Source organism: Aethalodelphis obliquidens, unplaced genomic scaffold, assembly GCF_003676395.1.
Source record: "Aethalodelphis obliquidens isolate GAN/ISIS:26980383/991018 unplaced genomic scaffold, ASM367639v1 scaffold2, whole genome shotgun sequence".
NCBI lineage: Eukaryota > Metazoa > Chordata > Mammalia > Artiodactyla > Delphinidae > Aethalodelphis > Aethalodelphis obliquidens.
The window spans coordinates 4,743,075-4,764,822 of NW_020837946.1; the positions used below are offsets into that span (position 1 = coordinate 4,743,075).

Below are 21,748 nucleotides of genomic sequence, written 5' to 3' on the forward strand. Positions count from 1 at the left end.
CGAGGACTATGCTCCCTCATCTGGGCATCACTGTCCCAGCCTGCGTGGACTTTTATTCACTAGGATTGTTCGGCATATGGTACTTCTGTCCTCCTAATACACGCTTTTCAATAAATACACTTTTGCCAATTTAAGCCAGTAACTACCAATAATCGCCAGGGATGAAGAGTCTATGAAATTTTACATATTTAAGAATAGATGCAAACCGGTAACAAGGAGAATTTAGTTCCCTAAGTGGCTACAATTTCAAAATTAATTTGCTTCTTGTCATTCCTTGGATGACACTGACATCTAGTGGAGTTGACACTTCGAAGATCTTCAACCTACAACACCCACCCGGCACCACCACCATCACCATCACCGTCATCGTCTTGTTCAATGTCAAATCCAGTAATGACGAAGACACAGGATCTAAGCCGTCTTTTCCTTGAACGCCGTGATGCAAACCCGCCGTGAGGTTAGCTTCTTCCATGACCTGATTCCTGTTCCCACTAATGACGGCCGAGCAGCCGGATTCGATTTCTAAAAGGGTGTATCTACTCTCAGACCATTTTCCAGCACTTAAAGAGATCAAGCACTGATCCCGCACAGGGTCACAGGCAGGCCCCCGCATCACTAGCTACGTTAATTATGACACAATAAATGAGGGCGAGTTCTTACTGGCTCCGGCACTGCCCCACCCGGCCTGGACAGCTGCGCCCCTGGCCTCTGCCCGGGTGCCTGGACGCGGCGGCGGTGCATACGTGTGTGCCGCTCCAGCAGCGGGGAGAGTGCCCCCTCGCTCCAGTCTCCGCTCTCCTCCTGCCAGGCAGATCCCCCGGTCTCTAATCCGCTTCCTCTTGAACGTGGGTTAGCTCCCATAACACTATCCCTGATAGAAAACAGAACCCAGCTGCGCAGACAGCAGAGGGGAAGGGAACGTTTATTACCCGAGTTACCGTTCCTTTGCTTCTTCCTGCCTTAAACTTGTCTCCTTTGTCAGTTACCCAGTGAGCGGGGTCTGGGACACTATTTTCCGGCACATCCCAACCCCAGGACTGCCCTTATAAGGGGTGGGGGTGGGCACGTGTCAGAGCAGCCCCAATTTTTTTTTTTTTTTAATGGTACGCGGGCCTCTCACTGTTGTGGCCTCTCCCGTTGCGGAGCACAGGCTCCGGACGTGCAGGCTCAGCGGCCATGGCTCATGGGCCCAGCTGCTCCGCGGCATGTGGGATCTTCCCGGATCAGGGCACGAACCCGCGTCCCCTGCATCGGCAGGCGGACTCTCAACCACCGCGCCACCAGGAAAGCCCAGAGCAGCCCCATTTTAAAGAGACTTCCTGGTTCTCACCTCTCACCTTGAACAGAAACCAAAGCCAGGGACCAGGAAAGGTGACCCTTAGAAGATGTCGTGAGCCTGGGTGTTCCCTCTTCCCGCCACACCCTAGAAGACCCCTCCCCGCTACGCTGGTGCCCTGCTCAGGGCCCAGTCTCTCTGCATCTTCGGCAATGGGCTTCTCAGGTCCACTGAGCCATGAGTCAGTGCACAGCCTGTTCTGCGAGGTGACACCTTGTCACCTGGAAGACCCCACCTGGGCGGACAGAAGTGTTACAGGTGTTGGATAAGCCAGAGGTGCTGCTTAGGCGACTGCTGTTATTCTCGGTATGTCTGAAGAAATTCCACAGTAAACATCTTATTCACGTACAGATTTACGCATATCAGATATTCACCTGTATTTTGCAGACACCTAATTACCTCCCTCCCAATCTATTACACAGCCCTACAACTACTTTCTTTCTTTTTTTTCTTTTAAATTAATTTATTTTTGGCTGCGTTGGGTCTTCGTTGCCAAGCGCGGGCTTTCTCTAGTTGCGGCGAGCGGGGGCTACTCATTGTTGCGGTGCGCGAGCTTCTCACTGCGGTGGCTTCTCTTGTTGCGGAGCACGGGCTCCAGGTGCGCAGTCTTCAGCAGTTGTGGCTCACAGGCTCTAGAGCACAGGCTCAGCAGCTGTGGTGCACGGGCTTAGCTGCTCCACGGCATGTGGGATCTTCCCGGACCAGGGCTCGAACCCGTGTTCCCTGCACTGGCAGGCGGGTTCTTAACCACTGCGCCACCAGGGAAGCCCTCTACAACTACTTTTGCTTATGCATTAAGAGAAATCGTTCCATAACATTAGTGGTGGTGAGATAAAAATGAAAGCAAGGCCACAAAGACTCTTTGCCCCTACAGGGAATCTTCTTAGCAGCCTCACCACAACTACCGTTGTTTCCAGCTCAGAGAGGTTAAGTAAGTTGCTCAAGGTCAAGCAGCTGCTGGCAGTGCAGGACAGGGTCTGAGCCCATCTGATCCTCACTCTGGCCCTCCAACAGTAGCATCTGGCAGACCTCACATGGCACAGGGCAGAGAGTAAAGGGAAGGGGAGAGTTGTGAGGAGGGGGTGTTCGCTGTTGGCAATAGACCTTGGCACTAAAGACTTATCTGATGGGAAACCTGTTATGAACGTGGTGGGAAAGGGATGGGGCATCTATCATACTTGGTAGCCTCGTTCACCATCAAGAATGCCATCTTCAGGGAATTCCCTGGCGGTCCAGTGGTTAGGACTCCACGCTTTCACTGCCAAGGGCCCGGGTTCAATCCCTGGTGGGAGAACTAAGATCCCACAAGCCTCGCAGTGTCGCCAAAGGAAAAAAAAAAAAGGAAGAAAGAACGCTATCTCCAAGGGCAGTGGGTCAGATAAGAGGCTTGCGGCCACCCCTGCAGAATCTTCCTTCAGTTTAAGCCAGGAAATACTGGACTTCTTTGCATCTAAGTCAGCAATACTCAACCAAGAGGAGAAGTCAAGTGGTTTACAACAGGGCACCCTGACGCTGGCGGCTGGAGACCTCTTTGTTGTGGGGCTGGCCCGTGCATCGCAGGATGTTTAGCGGCTCCATGGTTGCTACACAGGCTAGACGCCTGCAGGACCACACCCACTCCCACCCCCGAGCTGAGACAATTCACACTTTCTCCAGAAATGGCCGAATTTCTGGGAGTGCAAATCTGCCTGGTTGAGAACCCCTGCTTTGAAAGCATACACTTGTAATGCACAGACCTAGTCCCGGGAGGGAAAGTGTTCTTCTCAAATCAAATGACGCTAGTCACACGGCAGTAGCCGCTCTGCCTGGAGTTCTGTGGCCCCGAGTTCTGGGCTCCACTGCAAAGCCTTCCATGATTGATTGGTAATGTCTGCTGTGTGTCCTCTGTAGTTCAGGGGTTCTCTGCGTCCCAACTGCCCAGGGAACTTTAAAAAACTACACACGCCTGGGCCCCACGCACAGATCCTGAGTTCGTAAACCTGAGCCCTGAGAGCTGATGTAGAGTTTTAAAATGCTCCGCAGATGGCTCTGAAGAAAAGTCCAAGCAGACTGGCTTCTGTCTGTGAGCTGCTGAAGACCCTGAGCTAAGTCCTCAGTGCTCCAGCCCGAGGAGAAGGGGTCTGTGCATTGATACGGCTTTATACACTTCATCTGGAAGGCCTGATGCACACGTTTGGGGAATTCTGGCGGAGTCTGTCACCTCCATGTATCTAATGTGACAAGTCTTTAGCTAGAGACCAAGAAAGTCACAGGATAACAGAGACCTTTATACAAACCCCTTGCTCTTCATTTCTGACACGTCAGGACTCCCTGCAACCGAGGAAGGCCCACCTGGCTCTACACCTGCGTCGTGGCATCCTATCACTTTCTCAGACTTCCACAGAGCTCAGCACTCTCCTCATTAACTTGGTTTGGATGCTACGCCTGTCGTTGAGCCACCTGGCGGCCAGAGGACCGCTAGGTGAGCAGGAACCACGCTCCGATTCCCCCCGACCCCGCCCCGCGGGGGGACACTCACGGTGAAGAGGTTGGACCGGCGCTTGGACTGCTTGCGGACGGGCGTGGGCGTGTTGGCCGCGGGCGGTACGTCGATACGCAGCTCCTTTTGGCTGGTGCTGGGCGTGGACGGGACAGAGGAGGAATAGTCGCTCAGACTCCCGCCTCCGTTACTTGTCTGTAATGATTGAAAGCCAAGGTTTTGTTAGGACACGCTCCAGGAGCCTAACCCGCCACGTGCGTGGGGTCACGACCCACAAGCCAGCAAGGTGCATGGAGACGCGGCCCGGCCGGTGGCATCAGCATCAAGCAGGCACCGTTTCATCCCACAACAGACCCATCAGCTCGGCAGCGTTCTGTCCAAGAAAAGTGACTTAAGACAGAGAAGTCTCTTTCGTCTGATCTTATACACGACCAAGTGTAAAACAGATGCTAGGGGGAAGCAGCCGCATAGCACAGGGAGATCAGCTCGGTGCTTTGTGACCACCTAGAGGGGTGGGATAGGGAGGGCGGGAGGGAGACGCAAGAGGGAGGGGATATGGGGATATATGTATACGTATAGCTGATTCACTTTGTTATACAGCAGAAACTAACACACCATTGTAAAGAAATTATACTCCAGTAAAGATGTTAAAAAATCTGAGAGTTAAAATGTCATTATTTTCTGTTTCCTCTGAAAAGGGAAGGGGTTGGTTGAACTAAGTGGTTTCTACAGTCCCTTCACTGCTCCAGATTAGAAGGAGAAAGAGTGCAATTTTGCCCAGTAGAGCCAAAACTCACATTTTGAAAATGACCTCTTGAAGGGATACATTGGGAGATTGGGACTGACATATACACACTACTATATATAAAAATAGATAACTAACACGGACCTACTGTAGAGCACAGAGAACTCTGCTCAATACTCTGTAATGGCCTATATGGGAAAAGAATCTAAAAAAGAGTGGATATATGTATATGTGTAACTGATTCACTTTCCTGTACACCTGAAACTAACACAACATTGTAAATCAACTAGACTCCAATAAAAATTCATTAAAAAAAAAAAGAAGAAAATGACCTTTTGGAAATGTGAAAGCTTCTGGAAGATTCTTCAAGATCCAGAGAGAATTACAGATGCCTAGAGTGGGATTTAACATCCTTGAGCGTGCCTTCACAGGACCCCGCTGTAAACGCACTTCCTGACTCTTAAAGCTACCAAAAGCACGATACCAAACCTTCTCGCTACATCTCTTTAAAGAATATAACACCCGCCTAAGAAATGTTAACCGAAGACACACGGGCAGGCAAAAATAAGCCAACAGTTCCTTAGTGGGTTTTTGGCTAGGTTCTTCAAAGTGACAATTATATTGTTTGTTCCCAAGTAAACAGCAAAATGTTGCAATGGAAAGATACTAGTTTCCATAGGGCCTATGGGAGACGGGAATTATAACTGAGGGCTGCTACCATATTGAAGCATATTGTAGGATTAGCCACTGAGATTCACCCACAACTGCCCAACCTACAAGCAGACGAGAATGAGGACCAACGTGGGGTCATTTAAATCAACAGCAGAGGGCTTCCCTGGTGGCGCAGTGGTTGAGAGTCCGCCTGCCGATGCAGGGGACACGGGTTCGTGCCCCGGTCTGGGAAGATCCCACGTGCCACGGAGCGGCTGGGCCCGTGAGCCATGGCCGCTGAGCCTGCGCGTCCGGAGCCTGTGCTCCGCAACGGGAGAGGCCCGCGTACCGCAAAAAAAAAAAAAAAAAAAATCAACAGCAGAGACGGCAGTGCACACCCTGCACCTCCACTCCAGCCAGCATGCCTCATAACACAGGCAGCGTGAAGACAGGGAATATTAAAGAATGATTCCCATCAAAACCACTCGGCCACAGCAGTTTCTGAAGGAGATGTTACGTCAATTACCGACATGCTGTTATTTATAAAGTTGAAAAGAAAAAAAAAATCACCTTGGAGCTGGCTGAGAACACTATTTGGCAGGTGTGTCTCCTGGGTTCTGACCTGCTTTTCAGTCCAACCTCTCAAGGGACCAACATACCTGGCTGATGTGCACGGCAGACACCTGTGCGGAACAGACAGATGAGTGGCTCGGAGAGTTGGGTAGGGACTTGCAGGGCCCGATGGACAGCTGCTGCTTCTTCCTCGTGGCAACAATCTTCTGGGCAACTAGTGGACAGGAAGACAGAAGAAGTCTACGTGAGGCTGGTTTCCAAACAGAGGGAATGTGGCAGAGACCGAGGGCTGTCTCCGTTATCCACTATTCCTTTCATCCGTGGTAACAGAATTCCTGATTTTTAGTTGGGCGCAGGACTACCAGAATAGATATGACATTTCCTGGAGCTTCCTCCAGTCCATCCCCTTGCACCCCAGCTAAATGTGGCCATGCAAGCAAGCTCTGGCCAATGGGATGGCAGCAGGAGGGTCACATGGCGGTACCCAGGAAACATCCTTGAGAGAGCTGCCCCTGGCCCATTTCTTCCTTATGTCTCTTTCCTTCTTGCTATGTAAAAAGCACATATGTTGGCTGTAGCTCTGGAAGCGATCTTGCAGAAGGAAGCCACACTTGGTGGGACACAAGCCCCTTCCAGGGGCTTGGCCTCTGGCTCGGCAGCCTCGCGCAAACCTCAGACGCTTTATATGTAAAACACAAAAACACACACCTATCTTGTTCAAATTATTCTAATAATAGGACTTTCCCCCCAGTTACTTGCAGCAAAAATAATCCTAAATAAGACAGGGTAATTTATACCAAACCCTTTGGAAAATCAAAAATCTATTTTTTTTGCATAGCCTAAAGAATTACTCTTAACTCTACAGGCTACTGCATAGAATTATATTCAAGGACATGTAATTATGTCAAAGACTTTTTTTATTTAAATATACGGCTCTACACATTGGGAGTTTATCTTAATCAATACAAATCTAAATTCAACCATTGGCAAATAGGCTGGCTGATAACAGCACATTGGATTTAACTGGAAAGGAAGCCAACGATTAGAAAACTCTTCCTACACCAATAGGTGTCACTACAGGAGAATAACTACAGCTTTTATGTGAATAGATGTGTGTCTTTGGGGAATAGCTGTAATTAAGTTCAATGATATTCAATCCTTATCTTTGTCCAGAGAGGTTGCTCATTTAAAAAATACCCACGCAAAGGAAAACACACCACTGTCCCCAGCAATAGCTTATGTTACAGAAGGAGCACACACAGTGTCCGCAGATGATTTCTTCTCCAAAAGAACATAATTTTAAGAAGGAACTGGTCTGTCCACAGCTTATGGCTTTCATGTAAATGAATGATAGTATAAATATGATTAAGTGAAAATACAATATATAAAAAATGGCTCACAGAGATGAAGAAGCAGCTTCATTAGTTACATCCCACCTCCGATAGGCCCCTTATCATCCTGAAAGGACGATATCAATTAATTTATCCTCCCGTAGTGTATTGATCATAACCTTCATCAGCTAATCACGTTTAAATTACAGAGGAATATCGCAACACTCTGTCATTTCAAAACCATTGGCGTATCGATCTGGGGTCTTTGAAGACGCACATTAGAATATTTTAAAAATCATTATGTGAACTCAAAACTAAAACCTAAGATCAGATTCCAACAGCCGCAAAACGTGTCTTATAGGTGAACTGAAATCCCCAAACCAAAAGTAAATTAACTTAAAATCATGATTGTTTGGGTGAATGCCAAATTACTTCTATTTTTTTCTTTTTTCTGAAAAAGAGCAAAAGGTGTTTTCTTGTGTTCAACTACTCCTGGCCTCAGAGTCACTATTCAGTCGGATGACCATACTGACTTTCACCTTAAATCTCACAGAAAAAACACAAAGGTCAGAATTAAACAGGGCTAAGCTGTTGGGAGAACTTCATAGACATTTTCTATAAGTGTTTTCTACTCTAAGGGGAGATTTGAGAAACTTTCTAAGACAAGTCAAATATGTTATTAAAATCCTCATTTTATGAAACTCCAAATGCAAATCCATGTTCCCTCCTTCCCACGTGGAGGCTAGAAAGAGCAAGTTCATGGGCAGAGAGAACCTTTTCCCATTAAACCCTCTCACAGAACAGGGCTGTGTAAAGCGTGAACCACACGTCAAGTACTACGGTTCTTCTGTCCACTGAATTATTGCTTGGCCACATTTATTAAAAAAAACCCGAAGTCACAACTGCTAATAACTGGTAGCATTCTTTCAAATTTAACTAGAACCTTCAACCCTATTTGTTGTATTTCCCCATAATTTTTATGTCTACACACACATGGAAGAAAGGAAATGAGTTACAAATATTTTGTTCTAAAATACATAGACTGCTTTAGGAGTTACAGGATCACCCATAAAAGTGGGGGTAGTATCTGACTTAAGAAGGAAAAGGAGATAAGGGGACTGTTTTGTAAGGCTGGGCCACCTTCTCCTCCACAGTGAAAAGCCCCTGGCCCACTGAGGGCCACAGGGCTGGGCTGGGCTGTGTGAGTGGAAGGGCCCCGCGCCCCAATAAGAACTCAAGGGAAACGGGATGCCAGGGGCAGGGAGGCGCTGTTCTCTTGTAACTATAATCATCAACTTTTCCTGAGATTTGGAACATTTAAATGTCAGGAGACTTAGAACATGAATATTACTTACACCCCAGATTACACTGGCTGGGAAATTTTTATCATCACTGAGTTTCTGTCTGCATTGGATCATTCCACGAATGAATACGTCACGTATTTTATATAAATACATGCAATGCACGAATGAGAAAACAGAAACACAATCCCTTGAGATTCCTTAAAAGAATCTGGACTCTGTCATCGAGGTGTGATGTTTTTCCTATGTTGGTGACTTGCTTTCCTCTAAAGTTGCCTGAGGCGCTAAGCCTAGGTCTGAAATGCTGTCGTTGGCAGATACGGAAAATGTGCTCCTTTACCAGACACCCCGCCAATTCCATTAACCTGATATGGCAATGCTAGTACCTGGTGTCATTTAAGTCACTTCCTAGGGATGTGATGTGCATGATGAACACACAACAGCTAGCACAGCTGTAGGTTATACGTGGACGTTGTCAGGGGCGTGAACCCTAGGAGTTCTCATCAAAGGTAAAAAACTTCTATTTCTTCACTTTTGTATCTATTTTACATAGATATTTTATTATATCTCAGTAAAACTGGAAGGCAAAAAATGTTCAAATACCTTCAAGTATAAATGAATGAATGAATGAATAATGTGTATGACTCCCTCCACGATTTTGAAATTTTATTTGGGTAACAGATAAAACATACCCTTTAACGAGCCCCTTCAACCATATCTGTAATTACACCGTAGAAACTTCAAAACCAAGCTAGCAAACTGCTGGTGCCTGGGAGAGGCATGAGGGGCTCCTGGGGGCTGGCAGTGGCCCCTTCCTGACCTGGGTGATGACTCTGAGATCATTCTTTTTCAGCCGTACCCTTAAGTGTACTTTCATAAACATATTTCCATTCTTCAACTAGAAAGAAGTCTATTTACAAACTTAAGCAACAAGAAAAGCGAGTTATACGTTTACTTTCCCCACAAATTTTAAATTCTCTATTGGATAGATGATAAATGGCATCTTTTAATTAGTGTGTAAAGATAAGACTCTCAGATAGCTCGCAAATAAGACCTCATTAAATCCTGGCCTAATGCCCGATTTCTGCTTCCGCTTTGTTTCTCAAATCATTTGCACTAAAGGAGGAGCAGAAAGAACGAATCTGGTCACACCAAGGGAGTCAGGCCCACCTCTCACCAGGTAACTAGGGGCGCCCCCCTCCCCCCCCCTTTGTCCCTTACATCTGAACGATGGGCCAGCGGTCTGCACTTCCCGTCTACTGAGTCATTTAATCCTCGCAGTTGGGAAAACAAGGCAGAGGGGGCACCGACAGCAGAACAGGGGTTCAGACACTCTGTCCGCCCCCATGACGGCACCAAACACTGCCACCTGCAAGGAAGCACCCCCCCCCCCCAAGACTCTACGGCTCCCAGGACAGGGACGGTGTACCCTTTGGCCCTGTCCCCTCACAGACTCTCCCTTGCTCTGCTGACCACTGCAACCCGGCTTCCGCCTCCATCCCCTTGGCTGGACCTGCCATTGCCAAGGTCGCTGGTGACCAACTGGAGGCCAGGCGCATCCTCCTTGGCCTCTGGGCCGCCCTAGGCACTGCTGATGGTCCCTCCTCCCGTGACGCTGACCTTCCTGTGTTTCCTCCCCTGGCTGGAACCTCTTTCTCTGCCTCCTTCACCGGTTCTTTGAACGTGGGCGCTTCTAGGCTTCCTTCTTTGGCCCTTTTCTCTCCATGCCTGTGGCTCCCCAATCTGTATGTAGCCTTGCTTTGTGCCCTTCCTACTGCTAGAACCGTGTATCCCATAACCAGCGCCACACCTGCCCTTGGAGGCACCTCCGTGTCCCAACCTGGGCCTCGCCTCTAACTCCGCACCACCCGAGCAACCCCAGGGCAGGGACAGAGGAGACGGAATAGATCGATTCTGCCACCGGAATTTCTCTTCAGTTCACCCTCACTGCCAATGTCTTGACCCAAACCTCGTCTGCCTGTGGCTGGTTTCTGAAGCAGCTTCCAAAGCTGTCCTCTCCTCACTGCCACTCAAGGGACACACTGCACGGCGACCTCCGCAAAGGTGACCCTTACGGGCCTTGTCCCGCTCAAAGTTCTGCAAACGCTCCCGTCACCAGACAGACGTCAGAACCGAAATTTCTCAGCAAAATGGGGCCCTTTCACGCTTGGGAGGGGTGAATTCTCCCCTCCTGTTATCACTTCCCATGCATCCCGGCTCCCAGGACCCAGACACTCCTGGCCTCTTCCCAAGCCCTCCAGTGAAGGTCCGACCCACTGACAAGTGACTTAGGTGATGGCCGGCTTGGGACAAGCTGTCCCTTCTCCATCCCTTCGGTCTGGGGCTCCCACGCTGCCTGGAACCATATGGGCAAGTCTGTCTGATTCTGGTTCCCAGAGAAGGAAGCCCAGATAAGCTTCATTTCCCAGGACAGCTTTACCAATAAAAAGTAGTCATCCGATCTTCCAGGGTCTTATTCCTTAATGGGTTCCGAACCCCAGGGAGGACAAGGGTCCCCGTCCAACCGGACACGGCCTCCCTCCAGCCTCGCTGCCGGCCCCCAGGCTCACTGCCCACTTCCGAGCCGGACAGAACCCACTGCAGATGCCACAACGTGTGCTCTCTGAATCCTGCTACACAAGTTGCCACCACGGCCCAGACATGCTTCTCCTTCTCTTCATGGCCAATTCCTTCTCAGAATCCGTATCTCGAGCATCACTTCTCCTAGGCAAGCCTTCCTCTCTAACCATCAGTTTCCTCTATGGAGACCCCGCATCCCAAATACCAAAGGTGCGGACACAACCAGCTCCGTATTTCACCCAGGCCTTGACTGAGAACCACTGCACAGTTACGCACACACACACGCCCACACGCACACATACACATACAGTCAGGGCCAGGCTGAAGAGCTGCAATTCTACTTTTCAGCCCCGAATCCCTAGTGCCTGGTGTATAGGCATTGTGCAATAAGCGATTATGTAATAATCCCAAACCAGACACGTCATCATTCACATCAGGTCCTGGCCTCCTGATCTCTACTCACAGGGCGAGGCCCCAGGACGGGGGTGTCTTTGACACTCCTCTTGCATGGTACCACCTGGCATCGGTAACGTCCACAATTAAGCACTTAAATTAAGCTTTTTAAAATTTCATTAACGATTATGACATTCTTGGTAAAGTCCAATGAGTGTTAGTAATTTAATCAGCAAGGTATCTTCTCTGGTTTAAATGATTTACTTGAATTAAGTCAATTAACAGAAACGTCTGAAGAGCCACCTATGGGCCCAGAGAAGGAAGGGAAGACGGGAAGAGGCATGTGACCTGGTCTCTAGCCTCATGCAGCTCCCAAGCCAGGAGCAAGGCCCTCTGCATCTCACATCAATAGCTCCAAGGTTTCACCAGAGACAGGACCACTGAGAACTGCTCAAGTGCTCCGCTGGGTGGTCCCTGTTGCCCCATCCTTTCTTCACTCCTTATTTACTCGGCTCCTACGACCCAACCTTCTCCCTGTGCAGGTCCTGAAGGAGCAGAGGCTTCTCCATCAGGCAGCAAACTGGCTGCCCTTTCACGTCCCTTTTGCCCCAGTTCACTGAGGCAGAGGAGACTTAACTCATCAACCAGCTTTGTAATGATCTGCTTTTGAACATTCCCTATCGTGACGCCCCATACAGCATCAGCTTCCGCTACGTGAGCCCTGCTGTATGAGCAACACAGCCCCTTCTGGAATGAGCAGAGCTGAGCCCCACGTCCTCGGGCTGCACTGGGGAGCGGGTGACTCTGGGGCCTGGGGAGAAGTGGGGTCTGCAGCTCAGGATGGCACTGTGGAAGCATGTACACCTGACTGATGACGCAGAGTCCCAGGTAGATGCCAAATAGAAACTTGGTGTGAATCAAGCCAACTCTGAGGAAGAGGACGATCCTTCAGCTACTAGGAAAAGCTCTATGTAGCCCATTGGGGCCAACATGGGGTGGCAGTTCTGCGTAGACAACGTTAGATAGAATTTAAGTATGAATGATACATCTATTACAGTCATATTTTAAATGTTTATAATAAACACACTTAATGAAAATCAACTAGCATGAGACTCATTTTGCTCCACAAACATATTTGAAAAGCACAGTTTGAGGCTGGGGTTCACGCCATCGTTCTATTTTTGGTGCTACCACCCAAATGTAACATTAACTGTCTTCGCATCGAAAGGCTCTTCCATCAGAACCTTGGAGGGCTAACCAGGCAAATCCCCATAAAAAATGAAAACCACCAGGGACTGTAAATTTTCCAGTAACAAATAAAAGGTCCCCTAATGTCGCAACTCAGTTTTAAATTACAGTTGAGTGATCATTAAACTATCTTGTTAATTAAGTAGAAATTAATTACCACATTATCTAGGTAGTTCTGAACTTGTGACTTAGGAATGAAAAAAAGTTTGAAGTGGAACTTTTCTCAAAGTTAATGAACGTTAAAGGAGGTGTGGCCTGTGTTGCTGGTAATCCTATACCCATCTCCTAGATTTGTTTTCATATGACGTTTTGGGAATAGAGGAAGCTATGCCAGAAAAACCATTAACATGAAAAAGAGCGAGGGAGGTGGGGAGTGGGGAGGGGGTCTCTCGAAGGCCCCTTGGGTTGTGTGATGATGAGTGACAATCAGTGAACCACAGGGACCCACAGCCCTGCCTGGCCCACACACCTGCGGAGATCCTGCCAAACTGAGCCGCCAATTGGAAAATACAGTCAGCTCACGTTCCAAGACGATGGATCTCCACGTGACTCGAGATGCTAGACGGGATGCCTCATTTACCTCCCTAGGGTCCACATGGACTTGACATTCAACCAGCACTCACCAACTGGGTCAACGAACGAACAGATGGATCAACAATGGGGACGGGGTGAGGACATGAGGAGAAGTGGGGGTGGAGAAGCAGCTGGAAACACGTTTAAGGATCCCGTATGCAAAGTGTGGATCGTATCCTTAAGGCAACAGGGAGCCATCAAAGCTATTAATGGGCCAGTGACGAGATCCAGGAGTTGGAGGGACACCTGGTCTGTGTGGTTTGCAAGATGCAAGTGATCTCTACCTGGACAGTGGGGACAGCAAGCATGGGGGGGTGGGGGGGTGGGCGCAGGGTGGGGGGGATTTGGGGGGACTGTGACCGAGCGGCCGTGGTCTATACGCAGGACCCCGGCTCTCTGATATTCTGTTTTGAGACTCTCGTGTCTCAGACTGCTGTTACTCTACCCTTACATATGATTAATATTCTCAAGGGGTATAGAATTCTAGGCTGATTACACGTCATTTGATGATTCAAAGCTACCAAAAGGAGTTGTTCTAAGGGTATAATGAGCTCACTGATGTAGTGTTTGCTAAACCCCCATAGTTTAAAAACTTTCAAAGCAGATCTGGACATTTAACCTATTCTAAGTTACAGTTCCTAAATCGGAGTATACGCCCATCTTCCTTAGAAAGACAGGCTGCCCCTGTTCTTTAACGTGTGTTAGATCTTCCTGTCGGCACGGCGACCCGCAAGGAGCAGCTCATTATCTTCGTTCTAGCAAAGCTTTCATCTTTTTTTGCCACTACCTTTAAAATCACCCAACTGCTCTCTCCGAAGCCGACTTGTCCCCTTCCAAACCATCCTTCGTATGGACACGTTTATCATTCTAAAAACAGGCCTGGCTTGACCACTTCCACGTTTCATCAGGACAAACTATAAACCATCAGAATAGTTTCCTAATTATAACAAATATTATTAAGGAAGGAAACACACCCTGGAACTGAACAGGCCATAAAATGAATTTAGGGGTGCATGAAAAGGAAACACTCACCATGCATTTGTTTATTGGTTCCTCGTCAGTGAAAACCTAACGAGAAGCTCTGCCCTTACCTTGTGTCCCTGAGCACAACATATGGCATTTCTATTATATTAAAAAAACCCTCTAGGCCAAGACAGGCCATGGTCAAAAAGCCAAATTCTCTTTAATTTCTTCTAGCAAAGCTTTCAAGTTTTCCGTGCAGTAATGACATCTGAATTCTTAATCGGAGATTCCGTTCTTGCCTGTGTTCTTTTTATCTCATTGCATTAAAACAAATTTATCTTCATTTATGTCGCAATTACCTATTAGGGTTGTTAATTTGCTGGAAATGAAGCTATTGTTTAATTGCTCCTATTAATCGGGGGATTTAAATGCCGACTGTAATAAACAGTTACCTTCAGGATGGAGCAAAGTCATGGCTGCTGACATTAATTTCACAATTTCACAACGAGCGGAAATTTCTCCCATGTCCCAGGCAGCTGGATTTCCCTTTTCCTCCCGGAGAAAGTGCAAGTGAAATAAACACGGTCTATTCAACGAGTTTTATACGTGTACCTAATTCTGATGTAAAGTTATTCTTTGTGGCAGGGGAACATCAAATCATCCTGCCAGAAACCCACATCCCTTTTTCATGCGTTTCTTCACAGCACAATTTTCTCTTAAAACCAAGTCCCCAAGTGGAGTTGCCAGCGGGAAGCTCTGGGTCCCAGCGGCCCCAGATGTTGGGCTGGTGGGCAGCAGGCGCCAGGACGCTCACCACCTGCTGGGGTCCACACGCAGAGGATTTTGAACATTCACTGCTCTCCAAACAACTAAGTTTCAACATATCCCAGCACCGTATTGTCAAACGTCCTTCAGCTGGTCTTGCCTGCGGCGCTTCCAGGGCTGGACTCGGCTTCAGTCAGCCTTTTTCCGTGAGAAGGAAGGCAGGCATTCCATTCAGCCCTGCCTGGAGTCGCCTCAGGGACGGCATCGCAGGCCCCAGCGGCCCTGTGCACCGCCAGGACGCCCAGCAGATGGTCAGATCCAGACTCCTGACGCTACCTGCAGACACTGAGGGATTCTCCAGTCCCTCTGCCCTCCCTCCCCTCGTGCCGCCGGGTCCTCCCTCAGCACCGCCCACATTGCTGTGCCTCCTCCAGCCTGCTGACCCCACCAGCACCCTCATCTAAGACCACAACACCTCTGCATCACTGTGCAGACTCCAGGTTTTCGTCTCCGAGTGCAGAGGAAAGAACATGATACTAGCCAGCATCTGGGACAAATCCAATGCCTGGTGGACGCCTGGAGAATCAGGGCCCCACTCAGGGATGGGTTCACGCTCCGGACAAGTCCGAGGCCCCCAGCGCACACTTGTGCCTGTGCTGCTTGGATCCAGGGGGGCCTCCGGGGTCTCAAAACGGAAATGAGCACCACAGACCTGAGCGGTGACTCTCAGAAGGGCTAATGGGGGGAAAGAGACATCTGGGCTCCGCCCTTCCTTCCCCTGCCTCCCCTTGGGCACAGGTGAGACCAGGCGTGCATGAGCCAGAGGGTACAGCATCGATGCCAGCGACCCAGGCTGGTCCTAGGACACTCTCGGTCCGGCCACGAGTCTGCCCTCTTAAGTTTAATACGTGGAGTCGGCTTTTCCCTTCCATGGGTCGGGGCGGCGTCTTCCCTCTGCTCTCTGGCATCCCTCACTCACGATCTATTCCTTCATCACATCTTGGAGCAGCTAGTATGTGCCGGGAAACCTGTCAGATGCGGGAGACGGTGGGGTCCACACCGGCCTGCCGGCCACACCACTGAGGAACCAGGGACCAGGAGGCCTTACACGCTTGCGGTGAGAGCGCACTTCAGAAGAGATGGTCACACAGCCTCCATGACTTCCTTCACTAAGGTCTCAAGAAGCAGCACTTGGCAATCTTAGCGGAGAAGCCGCAAACCTCTCACTCCGCACCAGTGTTTCAGGTTCAGCACCTGCCTCCTTCCTCAACAAGTGCGTCAGGCACAGGACCAGCTGCAGGGCTTTAACAGTGCCCTGAAGAGAGCTGTGTATCTGTGACATCAAAGTGGGGATAATTTTCAAGAGGGAAACATTGATGAATTGTGACTATACTACATAGACACTGAGGAATCATAAAAAGCAAGAAAAATTTGGGGGAAGGGGGGTTGGGGAGGGATAAATGAGGAGTTTGGGATTAACAGATACACACTCCATTATAATAGATAACCAACAAGGACCTACTATATATATAGCACAGGGAACTCTACTTGATATTTTGTAATAACACATGAGGAAAGAGAATCTGAAGAAGAATATATATGCATAACTGAACTGCTGTGCCGTATACCTGAAACTAACACAATATTGTAAATCAACTATATTTCAATTTTTATTTTAATTTTAAAAAAGTAGGAAAAAATTGGAAGCATGACCAGGAGCACAAAGCACATCGAAGTGTCCTGCCTGAGGAACCGGCAGTGATCAGAACTGGATGAGGGCAGGCCCTGATGAAACAGAAAACCGTGGTGTGCGTGCGGCCGCAGAACAGCAGCAAAGGGTGCATGTGTGCCCGTCGGCGCAGTCCTGAGCCAGGACAAGATAAGGAGTCTGAGAACGTACGAGCCAGGAGCAGTGAGGGGGCTGCTGCTGGCCGTGGGCTCTGAGCATCAGCGAAGGGAGATTCCAGGAGGCGGGAGGTGGCACCCCTGACAGGTGCGGAGACCTGGGCAGGGGCTGGAACGCCACTGGTCACCCTGACCCTAGAGCTTTACTCTGATGTGCTGCGTAAGATTACAAGAGTGAGTACCACCTACTCAATGCTCACTGGGCACTCATTACTATGACTCCGCTTAATGAATAATCAATTAATAGAAGCCAGCAGGGTTTAAAAGCAGGGGACGCAGCTTAGGTTAATCGCAAATGTAGAAAGATGTGCCCAAAGCATAAATTAAAGATCTTTCAAAGAGCGGAGCTTTCCGGACTGGGGCACTGTGATATTCTCACCAAGACCCAGGTGAACACAGAGCTGCACCTAGACTCGGACTAGAAAACATTCCAAATGCTACAATTAAACCCAGTGCAAATCTGTTCGAGAGGCCGCGAGATGATTAACTTTCTCTCTCCCTTATTCTCAAGTTGGATGCAAATCAGTGTCTTTCAAGACAAGGCAAGTGAAGATCCCAATAAACTGGCAATACAATTTAGATGGCAGACAAGGATCTAAAAGATAAATGGCTTAAACAAAGAGGGGGAAAAATGAACCTGTCACTTCTTCTCAACTCATCAAGCTGTCTCGCGGAGAAAGCTGATGATTCCGGAGCAGAGATGTTTCTGACACCCACTGAAGGTGGCGGCGTACCCTGGATGCTTTCATCTGAAGTTCCTCACCATTTTTTCTGCACCAGGAAGGCTACAGGACTCACCTTTTAGATCCCCTATTTTTTTTAAAAGGCCAAATTACTGGTCACAAAATAGACTAACACAGTTATATGAGTCAAGTGAAAGAAACACCCAGGATAAATGCAAATAAATGTAGTGATACCGGAAGAACACAATCCATGACAAAGACAGAAGTGACACAGGAAACAGACGACTGCGATAAGGATTTTAAAACACGATAAAAGAGAAGATACCAAAAGAAATGATGAAATCACAAAAAGTGGTTGAGCGTCCGCCTGCCGATGCAGGGGACGCGGGTTCGTGCCCCGGTCCGGGAAGATCCCACATGCCGTGGAGCGCTGGGCCCGTGAGCCATGGCCGCTGAGCCTGCGCGTCCGGAGCCTGTGCTCCGCAACGGGAGAGGCCGCAGCGGTGAGAGGCCCGCGTACTGCAAAACAAACAAACGAACAAAAATCACAAAAATGATTATTCAAGCTAAAGAAATTGCATGAAAATTTAAGATGAGGAGATGAAGATAAACGAGGAACAGGAGACGAAAAGGGTCCAAAATAAGAAAATATGTGAGACAGAAAGGCCATAAGTGGATTTTTAAATCGGGAACCTTGAGACAAATACAGTTAAGTACAATCATTGGTTTTCTCTTTAATAAATTAATAAAGTTTGGTTAATATTGCCTTAACCAAATTTGGAAGGTCTACTTTGCTTCCTATGTTGAGACACATGCTCACAGAAAAAAAAAGGGAGTTTTAGAAACTTCTTTAATCTCCCCATTTGTCACAAACACATTCTCCTACAGATACCTTTTAACTTTCAAGAAAAATGGACTTATCTATCACAACTGAAGCTGTTTTCCTATTTCCGGGAATAATTATCCTTACAACAATCTCCATTAAAAAAGACATTTTCTTCTTAAAGTGGGGGAGAAGATGTCTTGGTTGGAACCTGAGAAAATTATTCCTCTCTCCCCGGCTCTGTTAATAACAAGCCAGCCGCCATGCTCCTTGCGTGAAATGCCTTGGAAGAAGTGACAGTGACACACAGGTTGAATTATACAATGTATTGTGATGCAATTAGGAAGAAGGATGAGACGACAAAACAGATTTCCACTTGGTCTTCAACAGGGCTGTGTGCACTGAGTCACCGTGAGGCTCTGCCCACCAACCATCAATTACTATCATTCACCCAGCACCACCACCCAGAACCCTACCCTCTCCAATACACACAATTCCTGTGGGTGAGTCTGGCCTTTTGTGATACTTCAGCGATATTAGGCATTTAAGTTATATGAATTCGAGGGCCCAAGTAAAGAAATGATATATGATTCCATAGAATTAATATAGCACCCTAAACAGATAACTAATAAGGCCCTACTGTACAGCACAGTGAACTCTACTCAATACTCTGTAACGGCCTTTATGGGAAAAGAATCTAAAGAAGAGTGGAGATATGTGTAACTGATTCACTTTGCTGTACCCCTGAAACTAATACAATGTTGTAAATCAACTAGACTGCAATAAAATTTTTTTTAAATTTAAGAAATTTTAAAAAGAGCATCGTAGATCATTCTTTTCCGTCGATCACGGTTACTGAAGAGTTACGTACACAGTGTGGAGACACTTTTTGCAAGTTTCTTTTCTTCAACAAAAAATAAGTGTATCAATTCCCACTGGAGTTACTCACAGCACCCCAGGTGATTAACAGGGCTCTAAATCTAATTTTATTTACATTTAGAAGACCTGAGGTCACGCCATCAAGATTTCACTTTTGTGACTAATCATGTTTAAGTATTAATTAGAGTCCAGCGTAGGATATCGATTGATTTCTGAATCTGTAATCTGCTGTGATTCAGAAACTGTGAGGAAGTCAAACTATCCCTACCTGGTACTGCCGGTTTCTACGAATTATTGAAATTCTTGCAAGAATCATGCATGCATTTTAATTCTGGAAAGCCTCATTTAAAAAAAAAAAAAGAAAAAAAGAGCTCAGAGTAATACTGCACATTCCCCCTGTGAGAAAGTACTTCACATTAAATTCAGTGCATCTGGACCCATCTTACCGCAAAATACCGACAATAGTATTTTATTTTATTATTATTATTATTTTTTTGCGGTACGCGGGCCTCTCACTGTTGTGGCCTCTCCCGTTGCGGAGCACAGGCTCCAGATGCGCAGGCTCAGCGGCCATGGCTCATGGGCCCAGCCGCTCCGCGGCATGTGGGATCTTCCCAGACCGGGGCACGAACCCGCGTCCCCTGCATCGGCAGGTGGACTCTCAACCACTGCGCCACCAGGGAAGCCCAACAACAGTATTTTAAATGGAATAACAATTGCTTTTCTTTCCCCCTATATTTTATAATGCAAATTTATAACCGTGGACAAAAAATGGAAAGAAATGTAGCTTGCACACCCATGTCCATACCACCTAGATTTTGTAATTGTAGATGTTGCTCTACTTGGCTTACTGCATACCCACCATCCATCCATCTTATTTTCTGATGCATTTCAAACATGGGGCAGACATCAGCGCTCTTCACCGCTACACTCTTCAGCATGTGCATAATTAACTGTCATGCATTAACCATCTAAGGTTCCTTCTTTTGAGATTGAAGGTACATACTGTGAAATGCAAACATCTTAGCTGTACCATTCCATGAACTGACAAATGTCACGTAACTCAAATCACTGTGAAGCTTCAGAAGGTTGGTGCCCCTTCCCCAAACCCACTCCCACCAGCCCCTCTCACTCTCAAAACCACTCTTCTGACTTTTTTACGTGCAGATTAGTTTTGCCTGTTGTAGACCTTCATATAAATGAAATCATTCATTTACTACGAATGCCTCTGTTCACTCGACATCATGTTTTGTGGATACATCCGTAATAACAAGTTTTCAAACTAACTTCAGCACTGCCACACTGAATACCAGAATCCTCATTACAGAGTCTTCATCTCTTCCCAGTGAAACACAACAGGTCCCTACGAGAAGATGGCGATCTTCTACCGTAAGGAAAGTAACACCTAATTACCATGAACTTCTCTGGTCCTGCCAAGAATGAAAAAGGAACAAACTGTCCATATTTTTTGAACCTACTTCTAAATTTATCTGACCTCGGGTATATGTGTCAGCTGTAGGTAAGAAGTCATAATGACTCTTCAGACCGTAAGTTCAAAACCCTTTCTACACATGGGAGGCTTCCTTTAATCCACCCTAAGAAAATATCCCTCATTAACAAAACTGAGGAATGTTATCCTTGGTGACATCACGGTTCAAACTCACTGAGAAAAATGGCATTAAAAACCAAAAAGTCCACAGTGGACACTTTGAAAACAAGTCACAGAATCTCAGACTAGATTCTCACACCTCCACCTACACACAGCAGCAGGTCACAAAAAGTTATCATCTGTATTCCAACAGTTTAAAAGGTTAAAAACTCAACAACGACATAAAAACATCCATTCACAGCACTTACAGCTGAAGACAGTGGCCTCTTACCCGATGCCTATTCCACTGCTGCAGGATGCCCAGCGACTCTTAAGAACATGGGCAAAAGTCACAGTGCAACTTCAACACGTTATCTTAACACGTTATCTTAATGTCGAAAACTGTAAAAATTAAACACACAATCCCGCTACTTCAGCACCCGTCCAGGGTGACACCTACAAAGAAAGAAGGAACTGACTGCAAGTTTTATGAAGTTATTCAGAGAAAGAAGGTTATTCTTCCACTGATACTGCTACATGTGACATTTTATCTACTAACGATATGTATGTTTATATATCAATATAAGCTTTTCTAATAAAGCTTTTGGGAATTCATTTTGAGAAAAAGAAACCCAACGTGAATAGATGAAAAGGACTCAAATGTGTGCCAGTTAATAACCCAAATCATCATCTACCATAAGAATTAGAGAAAGTAATTTGAAAGGAACGCTCCCTCTTCACGGCTGACACCCCAAATCCATCTGCGGCTGAGACACAGGAGTAAAAGGCGAATGACAGCCCAGGAAATTTAACATACTAACTAAGGACGTTGTCAAAGAAAGTTCAGAAAACACAGGGGGGCTTCCCTGGTGACACAGTGGTTAAGAATCTGCCTGCCAACGCAAGGGACACGGGTTCGAGCCCTGGCCCGG

At 47.3% G+C, this 21,748-nt stretch overlaps 1 protein-coding gene across 8 annotated transcripts in view; it reads right to left on the reverse strand.

Annotated features, from left to right (window-relative positions):
- Positions 1-21,748, reverse strand: part of AGAP1 (ArfGAP with GTPase domain, ankyrin repeat and PH domain 1) — a 552,897-nt gene that overhangs the window by 279,700 nt on the left and 251,449 nt on the right. For all 8 annotated transcript variants that reach the window (XM_027117564.1, XM_027117546.1, XM_027117554.1 and 5 more), the window contains exons 7-8: positions 5,871-5,998; positions 3,855-4,010 (exon numbers count right to left, since the gene is read on the reverse strand). In XM_027117564.1, the coding sequence (XP_026973365.1) occupies positions 3,855-4,010; positions 5,871-5,998 (284 nt within the window). The remainder of the gene's footprint in view (positions 1-3,854; positions 4,011-5,870; positions 5,999-21,748) is intronic.